Source organism: Panulirus ornatus, chromosome 16, assembly GCF_036320965.1.
Source record: "Panulirus ornatus isolate Po-2019 chromosome 16, ASM3632096v1, whole genome shotgun sequence".
NCBI classification, from domain to species: domain Eukaryota; kingdom Metazoa; phylum Arthropoda; class Malacostraca; order Decapoda; family Palinuridae; genus Panulirus; species Panulirus ornatus.
In genome coordinates this window covers 30,700,054-30,721,492 of record NC_092239.1, presented here as the reverse complement: position 1 = coordinate 30,721,492, position 21,439 = coordinate 30,700,054, and the positions used below count along the sequence as shown (strand labels likewise).

Here is a 21,439-nt window from a genome sequence, read left to right as displayed (position 1 = left end):
TGGTGAGGTCTGCACCATCCGGGGAACCACGGAGGGTTGTCACGCAGGCTGCCTGGCTGACCGGGTGTGGGCGTCACCCTGGCCCTCTTTCCTCTCTCTCCTGCCATCCCATCTCCTTTTTTCCTGGGAGAGTTTTCCTCTCTACGCTCTCCTCTCTCTTCACCACGCCCCTCTCCTTTCTCTCCCTACATTTCTTCTTCAAATGGATCAGCAGATATCTGATCAGTCTCCTCCTTACTCCGTTTGGTTCTGCCTCTTCAACATAAAGTGATACCAGGTTTCCAGGAACAATTGTATCATATGCTTGAGCCATTCTTCATCTAAACCTTTCTCGTATTCGATTTCTTTCTCTTTTCTTCTATAGTCTTTCTTCTTTACTGATGTTGGTTGACAGCTTGCTGCAGGGTTTAACTATATAACAGATTCCCAACCAGTCACAGTCGCTCCTGAACTACACATTCATATGATACTCGACCTGCATAGTTGATCAAGTCAGTCAACACCATGACCACAACGGTGCAACGCTTACGTCTGATGGCCTGACCTCTGACCTAACCTTTAAGGGTTAGGTCGAGGGTTACGCCACCATGCACTGTCGTGCTCCAGGGGCTAGAAGCACTCCGATGTCACAAATATTTGTTGTTTTAATGTCCTGTGGTATTGTTATTCCCCTGAGAATCATCAACGGAAGTATTGTACGAAACCGAATACGTATCAGTCTTGGATGAATAGTTTCATCTGACTCTAATGGGTCAGGTCAAAAGCCAGGCCATCTTACCCAAGGGTCGTACTTTCGCGTCAGGTTTGCATCGTTTTGCACAAGGGTCGTACTGTCGTGCTCAAACGTCGTATCGCCGTGCTCAGGGGCCGAGCTGTGGTGGTGCTCTGGAGGATAAGAGTTCCGAATCCCTTTTGCTCTCTCCCACACACGACCCTCACTTTACCTTGATCAATACCCCACGTGACACCACAGAGGCAGGGGTGCTTCGCTCGTCTGTATGTCTGAGTGTTGTAGTTATACAAGGTCCAGCCGTTATGGTAGGTAGAGTCTGTGGTGCTTTCCTGAGGCTTCCTTTTATGACACACAACAGAATGTACATCAAGTAATAATCTTCCTCGAATAGATTTCATTTCAGGACTGCCAGGTTGTTAGTCCAGCATTAGCATCATCATAATACTGTATTATCTGTTGGAAATGTTATGTGTGAGTTTATTAATAATGCATCATTGCCTGGTAAAGTTAAGTGTAAATAATAACAAATGTAAAATTGCGAAGTAAATAATAACAAATGTAAAATTGCGAAATTTTGTTTCACATATTATATATTTTTGATACGACTGTTATCAAGCTTCAGATGTATGAGGTATTTGAGATTAACACAAACCGAGAAAACCGGGAAAATAAAGTGAATTATTCAGAGCAGATTTCTGGTTTTCAGATAATTTTTGAATCCCTCCCAGATGCTGTCCTGCTTAGCGTAGTTAGTGGTGTGAGCAGCTTCGATATTAGATACACCGTAAGTTCTTTTAAAGATTTGTTGTTCGTCATGGTAATTCATTAGGGTTTCGTGAGGAGATGCAATGCAATTCTTGCATTTCAAGCGGCCATTGGTCATGAACGAAGGCCATTGACCTGAGACAGGTGAAACATCAGTGACATTTGTCATGTGATCAGAGAGGCCAGTGTGGTGTGTGGGAGGTCAGGTGGAGGGCTTCATCAGCCGCTGCTGATAACACTTATCCTAAACATTTCAGCACCACTCAGGCTTGAGTCCATTCAGCCAAAGGTATTGGTCTAGGTGCAGTGTTCATATATAAATCTATTTATTGTATATATGAATTTATGAACAAATTTGTTGTAACCTTAAAGGTAAATAATTCTGACAGACATAAGTCAGAGGCATCAAATAATATTTTCATCTGCTGCATAAACAGCATGATAAGTTCAACAGACAATTACTATAACTGTAATGGGTCAAGGAGACATTTAGTTATGACAGACGCCCGACGAGCAAAGGTAAGCATGCTGAAGAAGGACGAGCTTGAAGGAAATCTAACAGGAAATAAAACCTGAGTAGTTTTACGTGAAAATGAGCAACGCAGATTATATGTCTGGGTTGTGGAGCGGGAGGGACCGAACTGGTGTGGCAAGGCTGGAGTTGCAAGTGCCAAGAGATGTGGAATGTACGTCGGTCGACTTTTTGAGGCTATGATTCTACTGAACGTTGAAGACAAGGTCAGCCACATGACTGGAAAGAAAATAATATTTTCACTCATCACTGGACGATTCATCACTTGGTCAGCACATATCAAGGACTGAGAACTGTCGATATTTCTTCTTAGTTCTTACATTGTTCTTGCTGAGTAATGTTGGAGACCCGGAATCTGGTCGACTAATCTCACTCCAAGGACTGAATGTTTCTCCGCGTGCAAGTCTCTATTTGTCGCCTCCGGTTCATAACAGAAATTTCTCTACTTGCCTCACTTTAATCCTGATGGTTCCCTTTACGATGCCTGTAAACTTAATAACTTCTCCTTTATTCCGCCAATGTTCTAGGTAGTAATTCCATTCTCCATCCTGAGAGAAAGGCTTTTTCTGTTCTAGTTTATTACCCGTCTGGCATTATACTCATGTTCTGTGACTTATATCATAAGACAATCCTCCATCGGTTCGCTGACCTCTTCGCAGCTACACCAAAGCCCCGTCTAACTGACCGTGTCAAAATAACTCACTCTGACCTGTTTTTTACGTGACCTGTTTCAACTATCTCTGACGAGGAGAAGGTAGGGGAAAGGAATGAAGGGGTCAGAATGTGTCTTTGTTGGTGTGATAAGGGTGAACTGCGGGAGTTGCACAGTTGACGGCAGCACATGGAAGTAAATCATAAATTTGCCATGAGAGAACGCTAGACACAGAGTGCTCAAGATGGACAAGACACGTGAAACGCGGATATTAGAAATAAGATTAATCATAATAAGGAATAAGATTAGCTACGGTAAGGAATAAGAATTTAACTCTAAACTTTACACCAGATATAAGTATGAAGACAAGTGAGTGGGCCTGCCGGGTAGAACAGGTGGGCTGGTGGGTGGTGGTGGTGGGCTGATGGGTGGTCTGAGGAGGGGGCCATCATGCCCCACCTCTACACTCGCTCTTCAGGGAACACCCTCCTCCCTCAGCCTGTGTAATTGGCAATTAATCCCGCCCTGGACCAACTCAAGGCGGCAGCAGCAGCAGGTAAGGCGAGTATGGTGAACACAACCAGAACTGCTCATCTCCCAGGCTGCAGGAATAATAAACATGATCCCACAACATTACCTACAACCCGACTGCTTATTTCCCATGTGTGCAGATGAGGAACCATGTCAGTAAGAAACTATAAGCAAGACACAAATGCAAAACCTGCATATAATGAATAACGTTTAACGAAAGTATATACAAATATATGTATGTATATATAAAACATAATTGTTTATGGAAATTTGCACCATAATAATCACGGATAAATGAAGGAAAATATTATATGCCGTGGGTTATACATTAAACAGTTTCACTGGCAATTAACTGCAGTATTTTAGAGGAACATTTTCATATATCTTTCGCCTAAATAATCCAATTAGGCTGTAAATCTGTAGGGAAAGTTAAGCTTTCATAGTAACACAGTGACATGTTGAGAACTATATAATGAAAGCTGTCGATTCTGCGTTTAAGTAACATACAACAAAAAGATGGTCGGTGGTTCAGCTGTTATGAACGTGTGGAGCAGCGCGACGATACGCGAGCCAGGGTGTGGCACCGAGAGCTGTGTGAGCTGATCAAGTGACTAAGATGTAAACTGGAAGAGCAGGTCCCCAGCTGGCTGAGACTGGATCGGATTTCGATGTGCTCGAACAAACCAACGAGAAGCCAATTGTGCGAGAAAAGTGGAGAGAGAGAGAGAGAGAGAGAGAGAGAGAGAGAGAGAGAGAGAGAGAGAGAGAGAGAGAGAGAGAGAGAGAGAGAGAGGTAAACCGTTAATTAAAACATTTGAGAATATATACGTGTTTCTAATTCTCATTCTAAAACTGTGACATGCGCATATGATAAAGATCCCGAGTCAAAAAATGAATAAAAACACGAATGAAACTGTCATTTTAAGTCCATTCGTAAGTGGGATGATCAGCTAGGTCTTGACAGTGGTTTGGTGGACCAGACCACACGCTGGAACTTTGCATTTAAATAAGTTTACACTTTTTGTCTGTCCTTTCTCTTGTCTATAACTGTCTGTCTGTCTTTCTTTCTGTCTGTCTGTCTGTCTCTCTCTCCTTCTCTGTCACATTCCTTCTCCTACCATTTTATCCCGATCGGGTCACAGAAGCGGTGGGAATTCTCGACAATCTGGTGAATTACTCACCGATGAGGAAAGTTTTGATCTGAGACCACGTCTCATGCACTTTTATGTTGCCATTCACTTGGCGGCGGAGGAGTCAGGAAAGACTCCTCTCCAACTTGTAAGTCGACGTCAATAGTTTGCCTTGAGCGATAATCAGACGTTTGAATTAAGAATCTGGAGAGAGACGCTCACCCTCGGGCTAGGATGCCAGACGCTCGGAAACATGGAGGAAAAGTTGGACACACACACACACACACACACACACACGCACACACACAGGCACACACACACACACACACACACACACGCCAAGACTCCCTTCCACACGCTGCGGCCACAGAGGGTAATGAATGGTTCGTGATGACTTGCTGAGTGTTAAGACGTGTTGTGCCCGCCTGCATCACCACAACAGTAGGTTCCTCTTGGTGCTTCCTCGCACCACCTACCTGCACCGAGTAACGTATTAGGCGGACAAAAGATATCAGAAATCGGAGAGCTATGTTTGAGACAACTGGCAGAAAGGTAGACACTGCTATGAGTCTTGCAACAGAGTAAGTATCAGAGCAAGTGTGGCGTATCATCCACATAAAACATTGAACACAAAATTGATACTCTATTTGTTATTTACTATTATCCATTGAGAAGATAGTGAGGTCGGTAGGTCTCCTACTCTCATGCACGCGCTACTTCACTACCGGCGGATGACAGTTAATTTGATTTTCCAGGATAGACTCAGACTTGGTTTACGAAATATAACTCAGGACCAACATTGGGGAACGTATTTACTGGTATTCAGCCCGCCAGAAACCACTCTGGCCAGGACTGTACACTTTATGCTCGGGTCCTCCAGCTCGTGTGGGGCAACAATGTGACAACTAATGAAAACGTCCCAGAGAGATTCAACTGGCTGGACCTGCCATCAGCCAGCTCGGTAAGAATATTTTGGTGTAGAGTTTCCTTCTGCACTTCATCGTGACTATTTTACTGATGGGAGAAATATCTAATACAGTGACACTCCAACCCGTTGTCAACAGTAAAATAATTTTCTTATTTTCAGTAAACGGTTGACAGAAATACAAGGTTGTTGCTATGATAAACAATGGATAACAATAATAGATGACTTATCATCTTTAGTATTATACTATATTGCTGTGTCTGTGGAGCTGATGTTCAAGGTCAAACCAAGTAGGACACACACTCGGATTATCTAACCAACAGAATGTCATTACTAACCAGGGCGCCTGCGCGTTGGGACAACTTCCTGCAACATTTTGTCATTGGAATTACCAGGTCGATACATGTTGCAAGTAGCTACTTGTCTTTGAATAATTACCCTGATGTATAGGTAATCGTTCGGTAGCCCTGGAAGTAGACAAGACACTAGAGCAAAAATGCATGACCCTTGAACACTTCAGCATGACTCTGCATGTGTTTTGTCAGTCATATTCAAGAGCCGTACCGTCGTGTTCAAGGGCAGGAACGCCATGCTTGAGGGTCATACCGTATTGTTCAATTAGCAACAAGCATCTTGAAAAGTGTAAAAATACCAATAATATCCTGCATAACGCTCTATTACTGCCAAGCTTGATGAGAAATTCGCTAGATGATCTCTACCCGGATTCAGGTATAAAAGGTACTGGCATCTTGGCAGCCTTGTGGTCAGCAGGTTCACCCAAACTAGAAATGATGACGTTCCTGACTGAATCTGAGTTCAGGTTTGCAACTGGAATGGGTTAAACCCCGCCTACTGACGTCAGCGAAACCAGGTGAGCGGGAGCATAACCTCAGCAGTTGCTGACGTCATACTGATCTGTTGAACATGACTGACTCGACCTTAGCCACGACGTGGACTTTGCTATGTCAATACTAGTGTTGCCATCAAGTGTTACAACTCACGACTAGACTACGGTAACACACACATGTTACGGTTCTCGAGTAGGAAGTACGATTCCATGAACCACTAATGAACAAAACACAATTATATGGAAAGAACTGACGACCAACATGAATGACTTGGTATGAAACCAACTAGTATACGGTGTAAACCAACTAGTATACTATGTTAACCAACTAGTATACTGTGTACACCAACTAGTATACTATGTAAACCAACTAGTATACTATAAACCAACTAGTATACTATGTAAACCAACACAAAAAATATACAGAAACTGAAAGACAACCGAGACACAAGCTACAGACACATTCAACACCTGGTCATCACATCAATATGGAACCCATTTGGTTCATCCGCAACCTCAGGACACTGAGACAAGCGCCAGTCTTCCACGAGTCATGCTCTGGACGGCTCTAACCCTCGCTTAGCTAACATCCGACGTGAATTACTCAGTGTGGCGGGGGTCAAGTGAAGCCATCGACCTTACTCCTCCAGAAACAGCAGATTTCAGGCCTACCAGCTAAAAACTATCATCAGTTGCCAGCTTACAGTAAGACTTACAATGGATATCTTTAAGCTCTGTAAGGAGGAAGACTGAGGTAGTATTCATAAAACTCATCGCTTGAATGTTATATTTAACCAAAATGTTGTAAGTGAAACCTTTAAGATTTGTCTGCAAAAATGTAAGAAATGTTTGTGTGACGTTCTGTTATCAATATATAATGCAGCAGGACCAACCAGCTCCTCCCCAGTGATACTCTGACGTATTCCATCAATATGACAACAAACGTTGATAAATACCTGACGCCTCTAACACGACGGCACGACCCTTGAACACGACGGTACGACCCATGAACACGACGGTACGACCCTTGAACACGACAGTGCGACCCTTGAACACGACGGTACGACCCTTGAACACGACGGTACGACCCTTGAACACGACGGTGCGACCCTTGGACACGACGGTACGACCCTTGGACACGACGGGACGACCCTTGAACACGACGGTGCGACCCTTGAACACGACGATACGACCCCTGAACGCGACGGTACGACCCTTGAACACGACGGTGCGACCCTTGAACACGACGGTGCGACCCTTGAACACGACGATATGATCCTTGAACACGACAGTGCGACTCTTGAGTATGACAGTGTTGACTCTGAGCTGACCTTAAGGAGTAAGTCAAAGGCATGTAGTCATGCTTAAGGGTTGAGCCGTCGTGTTCAAGGGTTTCAGCAATATACAAATTTGAGGTGTTGACAAAGCAACTACATCCTGTGTGAGGGTTTCTACTTGACTGTTACTTGTTGGAACAATGTGGATACAGCCAGGTTCACGTGAGGATACAGCCAAGTTCACAGTGAATCTTGCTTGAAGTAATGTTCTGATTGAGGACATGACTAATACTGGGGTCTGCTGGTTTTGTTTTTCCACAGAATAAGAGTGACTCCTCCTCATCCCATCCTCTAAGCCATGTCGTTACTGGTGTTTACAAAACACAGCAAAATGCTTCCCACTAGTGCGTTGCTGAAAGCTATGGTGCAGAGGGGGACATGATCGGTCTTGTGGAAGGAGGAACATACCCAGTAACCTATAACAACAACTTCCAAACATATGAATCCATTATTTGCATCAGTTTTGAGCCTATGGTTGGAATCAAAATTAACATATGTAAAATTAGGATGATGAAAGAAAGGGCACTAAAAATTACGCAGATGACATATAGTGCTAATCTGGTAGTTAAATGTGTTCTAAGTCTTTTAAACTTTGTATACTTACGATTGTTGATCGTTTCAACAGAAAATGGAACAGAGTCTGATGTTATATATTGGTCAAAAGTAAGTTGAAGCCGAGTAAATGATCGACTCTAAGATCAGTAAATGTCAGTGGTACAATAACTGGTTCTACTGATATGAATTACTGAATGTCGACAGATATCGTAACCTCTTGAAAACGAAAGTTCGGCCTTTGAGCAGGACACAGTGAGCTGACGGTATGACCCTTGGAAATCATGGCCTGTCCTCGGACCTGAACTTTTAAGGTTGCGCTCGAGGATCGTACGATCCTGTGTTAAGGAGATAAAGTAAATAAAACCTTTGCAGTCAGCTGATGAGTAAGTCACCTTGACTTTTATTAAAGACATTTGTAAGTGGCACTCCCTCTACCTGGGACCTAGAGGACTGCAATGACCCGGTAATCTGTCTGATAATGTCGCTCACAACAACACGGAACCAAGGAAACTGCCACGGAAGATACAGTGAACAACGCATGTGAAAACCGTCATTCATCCTCAGAAAACGAGGAGTAATCTTATTTTCGTACTATCCTGTGCCTGCTGTGATTATGCATGTAAATATATAACTTTGCCGCCACGCCACTCACTGCAAATACTGACGACGTACATTAGCAGTGGTCGCTGTATATATACATGGACCAAAGAAATTTCACAAACGACACAGTAGCATGACGGAAACATCTGATTACGTTCACTGAATTAAAGGCTCCGAGAATTTGATGATGAGCCACAAATATTCGTATCATGTGACAGTTGATATCTTCAGAGGGAAAAATATCAGAGTAGCTTGTAACGTAACGGGCGACAGGTCCAGCTGGATGTGCCAGCTGTTATTCTATCGGCCAATAAGGTTTAGCAACATACGAGAAAGTTTTGATCCAAACACTTTATATTTCCAACTACATACTTCCTAACATCAACCTTCGCCGGTTTAAAAGTATCATTCTGAAAATATGGAAGAGTAATTTGCTTCGTAATCTTGAACGTAAATGAAAGCAGAAAATTTATTAGGAATCAAAATGTTGTTATATTTTTCAAAATATCAAATGAAGATCATGATGAACTTTTTTCATCTATGATAACTGTCCAATATTCTCTGACTAAAGGTTCATATCATACCAGAGAAAAACATGTTCTCTGCCACCCAAATCAATACTTCTTACAGAAACCTTCACAAAGAAAGTTCGTAATGTTTCAAGGCTGATCCTAACGTAGACGATGTAGCTAAACTTCACAGGATGAATGGTACAAGAAACATAAACTACGTAAGAATGTGCAGATGTTAGGTTCAAGTATGTAAACAAATGCTTGCAAAATATTCTTGTATAACGACCCGTAGTGCACTGTTAAGACCAGGCAATGACCGTCATGGAGTGAATGATGAATTTCTGGAGGCGTGCCGCAGGAACCATTGCTGGCGTCGACAGTTTAACATTTCAACTCATGGATGTTTGAATCGTCTGTTGCATTATACAGGATAATCTGTCGTGTGTGTCCCTCTTCGTTACTCGTGGCAGGTAAGTTTAAAACTTTTTCAGTTAATTCAGGACCAAAAGGAACTGAGTTTTGCTGCTTTGATTTTCAAGAATTTAGCAGAACTGAGGAACTATACTTGACATTCTTTTTACTGAGGATCTACACGTGATATATTCCTTGTACTGAGAAGCTACACTTGGTATATTCCTTGTACTGAGGAAGTACTTTTGATATATTCCTTGTACTAAGGAACTACACTTGGTATATTCCTTGTACTGAGGAAGTACTTTTGATATATTCCTTGTACTGAGGAGCTACACTTGGTATATTCCTTGTACTGAGGAAGTACTTTTGATATATTCCTTGTACTAAGGAACTACACTTGATAGATTCTTGTACTCCTACCATCATTCATCGTCAGGAACAATGTGGAAATCGAGGAAGTTTGAATATCATCAACAAAGGCAACTTGGTTCATGTTTAACGAGGCAAGATGGCAAATCTACGAGAACGTCAAGTTTGGCGAGGTTTATGGAAGCTTAATCCAATTTCATATGACTGATGTTTTGTGAAAATAGTTGGTGGTTTAAGGTTGAGCTAATATTCTGTCCATCATCTTTGTTCCGAAATATCAACCTTCCAGCATAATTTTTCACTTGTCTTTCTTTATTTGATAGCCAGTTTGACAATGCTAGCATGGAAGTCTGTCTTCCCCGCTGGGTCATAGGGTTATATCCTCTGTCTTGAGAAATGTATTCAATGTTTCCTTGAGATGATGATCACCTGAATAATCTCACTAAGACGCCGTTTTACTATCTTAAATCTGCGGGCTTGAGACTATGCGCCAGACCATGATTTAGCCAGCTTAAAGTGACCCCATGTTGGACTGCCCAAGAATAACTCGTAATAGCTGGACCAATGGTTTAAGCTTTTCAAAGCTAGACTTGAATAATGAATCAATCTAAATTTAGCACTTCCAGACAGCCTTTCTTATAACCATTATAGGTACCTGCTGGACTAACCATCGGAGACTTCCATATGATGAACAAGTAAAGTCATAATTAAAAAAACGATTGAAAATGCTGTTTACCATATCAACTTCATCTACTTGATTCCTTGTGTATTGTATAATACATCCGATTAAATCATTCTTCACTTGGAACTGATTTATGCAATGACATGATTCTCTTCACACAGTATCATTAGTCTGACGGTGTGAGTGACTGCGAGGTTGAGTGCACATATATCAGTCTGGCAGAAGTCTGCATATCAGCAGGAGTGAGCGAGATGTCTGCTGGACTGGTTGGCGTGGCTGCAGCAAGACTTGCAGAAATGATGCTGACAGTAGCATTATCTTTAGTGAATCAGGAAGGTTGGCGAAATAGAGAAAGCCTGTCGGACTTTTATTCCTGCAACATCATTTGATTTGGTGCTTGAAGCCCTGATGAAATATAAAATAATATATATGCAACAGTGTTGTAAGCTCACACAAACACACACATTTGATACATTCAAAGGTTGAAGGTACTTTTTAAATTGTGTGTGTGTGTGTGTGTGTGTGTGCTCTTCCTGAACCAAGAGAAACTCTACATACAGCCTTACTCTTCTTGTATCTTGTATGTTGTTAACCATCATTCTTCTGGTGTAGATCTGGTCCATACAGCCGATCTTCTCAATATATCTATGCTATTACGTTACTATTTATAATCTTTATAGTTCTTCCAGCTTTTACCTTCATGTCTTATCTCCTATACTTAACAAACAGCATTCACTTTAAGAATTATTCTTAACATTACCTGAGTATAGATAGAGGGGAAAGCATTGCATCTTCTCATCTTCTCACTATACTGCTCTCATCCCATTCCCTCACACAATCTGCATACAGGCACTCAACACCAGTCACACCCTTTCAACATTCTCCCCAGGTTACTTGGACCTTCACTGTACTTTTTCTTTTATAATGGCTTTCCTCTCGTCTCTATATCTGACCTCCCTCACACGTTCATTCCTACCCCTACTTCCCCCGCTCTTAACTCTAAAGTAAATAACCATTACATCTCTGCGGTATGATACATTTTCAAAATATTCTCCCATCCCTTGTTCATGCTTTCTGGATCTAAAAAACGTTTACCGTCTACACCTCATATTGTTTCATGTCTCATTACTCCTTATTGCCCTCGACAACATTCCTTGACATTACAACAGTCTGGGATCACCACAGTGTGCATGTTGGGCTCAAGACTCAGTTCCACCAAACTGATGCTGGCGAAGCTATCGAACTCCTGAGCTCAACTCCTGGAGCACGACGGCACGACCCTTGAGCACGACAGTAAATATGGTTACTCAGTGAAGGAGCAGGATTCTTGCTGATCCGTCCATAATATCAGACATCTAAAGGCTATTGTCATCATTGTCCCCAGAATGTCTACCTCGGTTGATAAGATTATAGTTATCTTTGCTGAGCATCAAATTGCCGAGTCATAATCCTTAAACGCAGCTAAAGACAACGTTGCCGCATTTAAGCAGAAGATTTCTTGAGTATCTTCAGATACACATATCCTCATTAAGTCATCAGACCACCAGACGTATGATTCAGATCAGTGGGCTCTGCCGGGGGGTGAAGGGGTGAGCGAGACTCCATAAGAACGTAAAACGGAGCCGTAATACGTACCGAACTGACCGAAGAAAACTAAATCTTAAAGCATACTACCAGCAACCTTATATATCTTTTTTTTCTGCATGTAAACCTTCATCACGCCGTCCACATAAGACTACAAGAAAGTACGAGCACCACTCAAACCTTTCGTTCTTAATCATTCCTCTCACAGTCGCTTGTGCTTCACTTTGTGCTGGTGTTCGGTGTCATAACGAGAGAAGAACGTTTGCTTTCTCTGGTTTGTTGTTGCTGTTACGTCTAGATCGATGCTCTTACGGTGACTGAGACAGAAACCGCAGCAAATAATGTGGGCTCTAACTTACTACACACTGTGGACGATGCAAGTACTCCAGTTAAGTAATTAAGTTATTGTTCAAAGGTCATATAGAAAGACAGCAACAGCTACAACAGCTGCAGCACCTCACGGTACATAACACTGGCGTGACTGCAACACTCAGTCTCAACGTTCCTGACGCAGTAATTGCCCCAACTGAGGACCTGGTCGAACTCCAACACAACTATGTGTTCTGTACCAACCTTGGCTCTGCCTAGGGTAAGAGCCTCTGTGGAGGCGCTCTTCTTCTCTACGAGCGACTTAGCGCTGCATCGCTGGCCTTACAGCCGTTGACAACGAGAGAGCCGCTATACCGGAGCATTGTGGTGTGGCCAGAATCTAGTGTGTGTGGAGGGAAGGTATTGTGGATGTGATGGGAGGGTATTGTGAGTGTTGTGGGAAGGTTTCGTAGAGTGGTGAAATAGGATTGGTATGGTGAGAACATCCTGGGTTTCTTCTTGGTGCAGCAGAAGTATTGTGCTGTGTAGCGAGTGTCGCGGGTATACTGGAAGGAGAAACCAATTGTGGGCTTCATGTGGGTGTGGTGTGTGGGTATTGTGGTGCAGAGAGATTATTATGGGTAAGTGAGAGTGTGAGATTATCACACTCAAGAAGTAACTAAAGAAGCAGTGTTGCAGTATCCTAAGTGTATCAGTGTTGCCATTTATGGAATGGCAACACTACCTGGTGTAGTGCAATCACCATGGGTGTTGGGTGAGTATGGTGCATACGTTGGTCTATTGTGTCACTGTATCCAGAGCGGTGCATAAGTAACAAGTATTCTGTGGCTGTAGTGCTTTCATTCCGGGTGTAGACCATATTTTGCATGTATAACGGGAGTATTGTAGGTGTGGTGAAGGAGCAAGATAATGTGGTCAGTGAGTTGTTTGTGGCTTGAGTGTATCACATACGTAACAGGTGTATCACAACCTGATGTAATGAGAGATCATGTGGGTACACTTAGCACAGGTGCTAAGTGTCGTGGTCGCAGTGGGTGTAACAAAATTAGCCGTATGACCATAGGTGTATCGAGAGTGTCTTCAGTTTGGGGGAAATTCATCATGGGTGTAGTGAAAAGCTATCGAGACTATAGGGCGTGTCCAGAGATGACTTACCCACCTAGCTTGAGGTGACTTACCCACCTAGCCTGAGGCGACTTACTCACAAAGCCCGAGAGTGACTTACCTTCTGGTGCCTGACGTGCGACACAGAGTACCTGGACTCTGACGAGTACACTTGCCCGCCCGCCGTCAGCAGTTGCTCCTCATCTCTCTTGAGCCACGTCACCTGCCGGAAGACAACACAGTGTTTACTGTCGGAACTCCGTCTAGGCAGGGTAGAGGAGATTGCTTGAGGTTTATTGTCTACTGATAGAGGATGACACCGTGGCTCTGTCGGGGTTATATAAGGTGAGACAAAAGTCACTGTGTTCCTCTACTACAAACCGTAAAACCGTCTCATTCTTAGCGTTATTGTTACAACAAATGGCCTACTTGACTATCGCCACGTACGGTAACCTACCTTCCCTTTCCTCCCTTCTTCTCTCCCTTCCCTTTCTCCCTGCATCCCTCCCTCCTATTTTCCTGCTCTTCCTTCCACACGAAATGTCACTTCAGCGTTTCGCTGAACGCGAGTGCGACCGGATGATAACACGTGTTAATGTGAAGATGGTTTGTCGCTAGAGGCTCGAGTGTTTGTGGTGGAACAGGTGTTACATAGTGCAGACCAACATACACACAAACTGAAACAAACGTTTCCTGAAAAGTCCCTCAACACTGCCACACCACATGGTAACGCACTGCCTCGGTTAATTGCAAAGTTTCGTGAAATTGGATCAGGCGCGGACGCGCCGAGATCCGGCAGGACGGTAGAAGTAAGAGAGAACATACAGGATATTTCTGGTCACATAAGACAAACTCCGAGAAAGTCCGTTCGTAAATTGGCATAGCAGACGGGCGTGCCGCATAGCAGCACACGTAGACTACTGAAGAAGCAGCTCCACCTGCATCCCTACAGATAACATAGAAAAAAAGTGTCAAGCGCGTTGGATATTACCGATGAGTTAGAGACTTAATTACTGCCAATGGAGAGGACATTCTAGACGTCACTTTCTTTACCAATGAGGCGTTGTTTCATTGATCCGGTTGCGTCAACTCCAAAAATAGCCGAGTTTGTACGGTGACTAATCCGCATGAGATCAAGAAGACACCATTACAAGATCAGAAGGCTGGTGCGTGGTGCGCCACATCACGAAATCGGAAAATTGGTCCCATATTCCTCAGAGAGACAATCAACTCTGAACGTTACTGTGAACTGATTCTTTAGCCCTTCGTTGGTCATGTAAATGAGGACGAAATTGCCCACGGCTGCTATCCAAGAGGATGGTGTTACTACACACACACAACTCGTGTCTACATGAAGCTACTGCGCGATGTGTTTGGGGCCACCATGCTCGCCAGATCTTACACCCCTGATCATTATCTGTGCGAGCAATGAAAGGCACAGCCTCTCCCTGAGCTGAAGGCAGGGCAGCCACCGCAAATATCATCAGCAACATCAGACTGATTTGTCGCATGTATTTGTAAACAAGATAAGACGTGTAGGTGAGAGTCTACGGACACGTGGGTGCCATTTCCAACATTTGATGTGAGTCAGACATAACCTTGTCTCAAGGGGTCTGGCATGGTCTTGCATCCAGGAATCGTCCTGCTTATTACATGAAGTTTGCTGGCCTCTCTGTCTCTCTGTCTCTCTCTCTGTCTCTCTCTCTCTCTCTCTCTCTCTCTCTCTCTCTCTCTCTCTCTCTCTCTCTCCCTTTCCCACCCCGCTCCTCAGGTAAAGCCAGGTGTTCCACCTCAAGTTACGAGGCTCTTTACTTACCCCAGCACAAGACACACTCCTGTATTACTCTGCCTTACCCTCTCCAACCTCTCACATGAGTCATGTGAAGACTCAACGCTGTATCTCACTCCCTCCCTTCCCAACATCTGTCGTGGTATTTGTTTCTCTTGAAGGTTGGCCTCAGCAGTATCGTACACTTTTGTCCTCCGTACTTGAGTACAACGACTGAAGTAAGTAGGGATTGACGACTTAACGCTTGGAGTACGACGACTTAACCTCACGATGACTTAACCCCTCGAGTTCCAAGCGTACCCCTAAGTATGAGGACTTAACTACTTGAGAAAAATAATGATGAAAATCATTATATTCAAGGATTAACTTATGATACTCAAAGGGTTAAGTCGTCGTACAAAATGGGTTAAAACTTCGTACTCAAGGGATTAGAACTCCCTACTCAGGGGATGATGTCATCGTACACAAGGTGTACAGTTGCCATACTTAAGAGATTAACTCGTATTACTAAAGGAATTAAACCTTTTTGCTGAAGAGGCTAAAAGTATTCATGTTTCAATATCCCTCGGGTTGAGATCTGAGATGTTATCATTTATCATCACTCTGTCTCCTGATCTTTATCATCACTCTGTCTCCTGATCTTTATGTCATATATTGTGTTTGTGATTGTTGACCGGCTGGTGGTATTAGTACATTGTTTTGTGTGGAGTGTGTGTGTGTGTGTGTGTGTGTGTGTGTGTGTGTGGGTGTGTGTGTGTGTGTGTGTGTGTGTGTGGAGTGTGTGTGTGTGTGTGTGTGTGTGTGTGTGTGTGTGTGTGTGTATTCAATATTTGTCATTATGCATCTCTCTCTCTCTCTCTCTCTCTCTCTCTCTCTCTCTCTCTCTCTCTCTCTGCCTCACACTTCCTGTTTCATTACAGTCTCATGTTATCTGTACCTTGATATTTCGCTATCTGGTCTCTGGTTCCCTCTGGCTGTCTCTCCTTAATGAGCATGTAGATATCTCTCTCATTATCTGGGCGTGTCTAGTGTCCTTCCTCTTGATGTAATCATTTCATGATCCTTATCTCATTCTCTCTCTTCGTCCAAGTCTCCACTGATAAATCTCTTTGAAATATACTTCATCAGTTTAAAATCAGTTGCTTTCAGCTGTTTCACTTCGTTTCACTGAAGATGCATCGTTTTTCATTGTTCCTTTTATGATATGTTCTGCTGATCATCGTCTATGTAATTCTTTCATTATCATGTTGCACGTTTGTGCAATCCTTTGCTGTATTCTAATGTGTTATAAGTATCGTTGTATAAGTATCGTTGTATAAGCATCGTTGTATAAGTATCATTATATAAGTATCGTTGTATAAGTATCGTTATATAAGTATCGTTGTATAAGTAACTTGTACAACGTTTGTTTTGATGTGTGCTCGTATGGCCATGTATGTTGTCAACCTTCATCCTCTGGGCAGGGTCAACAAGGTTGCTGTGCTCAGTTCTGGGTATCTGTGTTCAGGTCTGTGGGTCTCCTTCTTCGCCTGTTGTTCATTCTTCCTTTGTTGTTTCCTGCTGGTGACACGCCAGTCATGAGATGCAGCCTTCCTCTGTACCACGATGGGTCGCCTTGACCCAGTCACTCTGATGTTGCTATCATAAGGATAAATATTACCCGATCTTTGTCTTAAGCAAAACCATATTACCAGTCGCAGAGTCGGATGCCAGATACTTCCATAAATTTTGTTTCAGTGAAAGTAAAGAAAAATCATAAATTCATAAATGATACTCGCTTTAGGCGAGTATTTTCCATACGCAGGAATATATTGCTATAAGCGAGGTAAATTGGCAGGTGATAGTAAACCAATGGAGCGCGCCCGTTAGTAACAAATTTCATGCACCTCATAATTATTTATGATATGTTCCTGTGCCACAGCGCGTGCACAGAGCAGAGTTGGGAGTGAGGCAGTGTTACCTAATGTTACCCTTACCACAGGACGGGAGTGTTATGGGGCCACTGTCACACATAAAGCAAGCTTAGGAGTGAGACAGTGTTACCTCTATTACCATTGTCACATGATGGGAGAGTGTTACACGGTCACTGTCACACAGTGATAGGTAACTCAACACACGATCCTGTCCAGCGAGTGTGACATAACTCTTGCTAGGAGTGAGGCATGCTCAACTGCTGGGAGTATGGTGTGCCTAGATGCTTGGAGTGTGGCATACCCAGCTGCTAGGACTGCAGGTTAACAGTATATACTATATAATACTGCTACAGTGCATTACAAGCATATGGTTATGATGGTTACATAAGAAATATTCATAATACTCATAAATTACATATTGATATTACTCACAAAGCATAGTTACAGTAACTACATAGCTTAATAATACTGGTTGTATTCACGTACAAATAACTCCAACAATTACTGAACATATAGGTTTAACACTTGTAACAGAATGATTAAGTAACCCATAGTTTTAATACTCACACAATATTGTTGTAATATTCATATAATACAAATATGATGATAAAAAGTTAAAAGAATCGTATAATAAGTTGCTTCATTAACAAAGCCCTTACTATTCTCACAGCACAATGATAATACCCACATAAAACATAGTAGTGACACTCAAAACCCACTTATAATACTTAATCACCACACACTGATTATAACATATTGTTAACATAGTTATAAAGCTTTCATAACATTATCATACCAACAAAGAATACGATAATGACACACGGAACACAGTTATAATGATAAGTTATTCTTGTAACTGTCCTCAAGACAGTTACAAGAATAACTTATCATCATACAGATACAGCAGCACTGCTTAAAGTTATAATACAAAACACATGATACTCACGGAACACATACGTATGATACTCACACAAGACAAAGTTATGAAATCAAACATCACATAATTATGATACAAACACAATCTACAGGTACAATGTTCACACAGAATCATTCCTTCACAGCTTAAAGTTATGATACAGGAAGGGCCCAAAGTTAGAACAGCAAAAGAATACATATCTATAATATTCATACATCTCATACTTGTAATATATATCACATATTCACAAAACTCTACTAACACATTGCTGTAATACCAACACAGAACTTAGTGATAATACTACGGCACAACAGAGGCTTACACATCCACATCGTGTGGGTATAACACTCACATAACAGTAAAAACCTGTCAACATGGAGCTTTAGTAGTGACTCAACACAAAACTGTCAACAAAACTGTGAGTAAATCAACTGAAAAATGTGACTGTGTTCAGCTTTACAAGTGTTTACAAAGTCACTTCTGTAGACCTTGGCATGGAGAACAGATGGTCATGTTCTTGCAAGTATTATCTACATTGTAATGTTTACTTTGAGATCTCTGAATACTTTTATAAATTCTAGCAACAACAGATAAAAGAAAAACTTTTTGTTCTTCATAAACAAGAAAATATTTGATATATTGTTCCTAAACGATTAGATTTCTCGATGATGTATGTTTACAGTTACTAAACAATAACAAAGCCGATAAGACGATCAATACAGATGGAACGAGTTTGTTCTAAAGCTTTTCCTGAAACATATATAACGCGTGTAGGAATACGTGTTTGTGTATGTGATCACTAGATGTGTGTTGTGCGGAAAGAATTTACTCTTGTGTTGCCCCGTTTCTTAATCTTGTATTTATGTGCCATATCCTTACACCTACGTGTATACACACACGCACACACATACACCTCAGCCTATTATCGACCAGCCCATAAGGGATTACGAACACCTAGGTTGGGTGTAGACTGACTGCCTCTGCCAGGGTCTGAACCCGTACTGAAACGACCTCGACGAGTCCGTGATAACGCAATGTGTGAATACCATTTGTGTTTTACGGATAGAAAGTTCTACTCTCGTGCTGCCTCGTCTTCAAATGTGTGTGTGTGTGTGTGTGTGTGTGTGTGTATGCATGTGTGTGGGTTCGTATGTCTGCAAGTGTATGTATTCATTAACTTGTGAAGACTAAGGTGTGTGTTACTGTTGGTTTAAGTAATGATGAAGCAGTGTCACATTATTCTGCAGTGTTACCACTACTACTGTCCGTAATATAATCCTTCACCAACATCTTTCTTTGGGCAGATGTTTGCAGGTAATCTATACCTTGAAGGTCTCAACATCTCCGATAATCCATTTCATAATAAAGACTTTGTGCCTGCAAGTTAGCATGGAGCAAGGAAGTTCACAGATGTGCCAGGGATACTCAAGACCACTCCACCATGTAATGTTCTCATGCACAAGAGGAATTTTCAGTAGTGTTGATAAGATGACTCGTATTCCTCTGGCTGTGATAATGTAATCCTGCAACCTTCATGTCAAGACTGAGAACCATTATATTTATGAACCAACGGAATAAACATGTTCTACAGAATCCTGAGTTAAAGTCGTTAACTGCCAAGCTACTTTGAAAACAGCCTATCAGAAAAAAGTAAACAAGGAAGAAAATGATAAAAAAAAAAAGACAACGCGTCACAAAGTACACGTACACGGTGTACGAACACAACACAAAGTACACGTACACGGTGTACGAACACAACACAAAGTACACGTACACGGTGTACGAACACAACACAAAGTACACGTACACGGTGTACGAACACAACACAAAGTACACGAACACGGTGTACGAACACAACACAAAGTACACGAACACGGTATACGAACACAACACAAAGTACACGTGCACGGTGTACGAACACAACACAAAGTACACGAACACAACACAAAGTTCATGTACACGGTATATGAACACAACACAAAGTACATGTGCACGGTGTACGTACACAACACGAGTCATAGTTACGACTCAGCAATACTGCAACACGTAATGTGTTATTTGTGACACTCTCTAGTCCTGAGCAGTGACCTGCATCAGTGTTGCAAGGATTTGTTGTCACATCATTACGGTAGCCATTCATATCCTAGTCGGAGCAGGCGGGGAATAAGCATCCCAAACCTGCGCACCCAGTAACCCGGGTTACAACCTTCCCCGTGGACATATGGACGACATCTGCTCACCATCACCGACGTTCCTCTTCGTTGCTGTGAAAAGATCACTGGATACTCTATAATGATTCCATGACGAAGGTGTTGCACGTCGTCAGTCCTACTGACACCAGGAACATCGTTTTTCTGCAACTTCTGGAGCTTTTTATAGCTTTTGCGCTCACATGGATAACATCAGTACTCGATCTATACCAGCGACTACATCCCACGTGTACGAGGAGCGCAAGAATGACCAGCAAAACCTAGCCTCTTTGTACATATTTTTCCAGGCAGTGAAAACAGGATAATAAGAAACCATTCCTCTCTCAGATTAACAAGAACCCACCTGTCAGATATCCTAAGAATGATTTAACTGTCATGCGAAGAGATGGAGCAAGATAGGTGAAAATTTCCTCAAAGAGCATTCACAGAATTACTGATTGACCCAGCATTATGACTGATGTAAATCCTAACGATAAAGTAACTCAGCTGAGCCTGGACACAGCAGAACCCACCTCAATTTTCTGGTTTTCCCAAAGTTTACTTTACAATGGGAACCTAGGATTATGCTACACAAAATCTTATAACAGAGAAAGGGGCACTGAGCAGGCTTTGTGATGAGAGTGTGTGGCTGCGTTCACAACGAAATAGGAAGATGTGAGCAACTGTAGCGATACCCAGTCATGTAAGTGGCTCTTTACTGAGCTAGTTTTACATATGTTTACAATAATATCAAGAGAAGCAAATGAAATCATTCCTTTGTTTACAGTGTCTCATGACAACTGATTGTTAAAGGCTGTTAATGAAAGTTAGACACGCTGTTCAAACAGAATGAGCTACAAAATACAATTTTCAGTCGCCGTCAAAAGTAACATTGGTTAGTCTTGACATATTTCGTCATATGTGAAAACATCTTAAAGCTTAGATAATTTTCTTCGTTGGTTATCATGTTTAACAATACCTCTATAGCAACTTGTATTTAGAAAAATAAGTACTGATTATCAAGGACCTC

General features: G+C 42.3%; 1 protein-coding gene across 3 annotated transcripts in view; it reads right to left on the bottom strand.

Moving 5' to 3' along the window:
• The window catches only part of LOC139754204 (zwei Ig domain protein zig-8-like), a 377,483-nt gene that overhangs the window by 49,633 nt on the left and 306,411 nt on the right, over window positions 1-21,439 (bottom strand). For all 3 annotated transcript variants that reach the window (XM_071671440.1, XM_071671439.1, XM_071671441.1), the window contains one exon: window positions 13,724-13,825. In XM_071671440.1, the coding sequence (XP_071527541.1) occupies window positions 13,724-13,825 (102 nt within the window). The remainder of the gene's footprint in view (window positions 1-13,723; window positions 13,826-21,439) is intronic.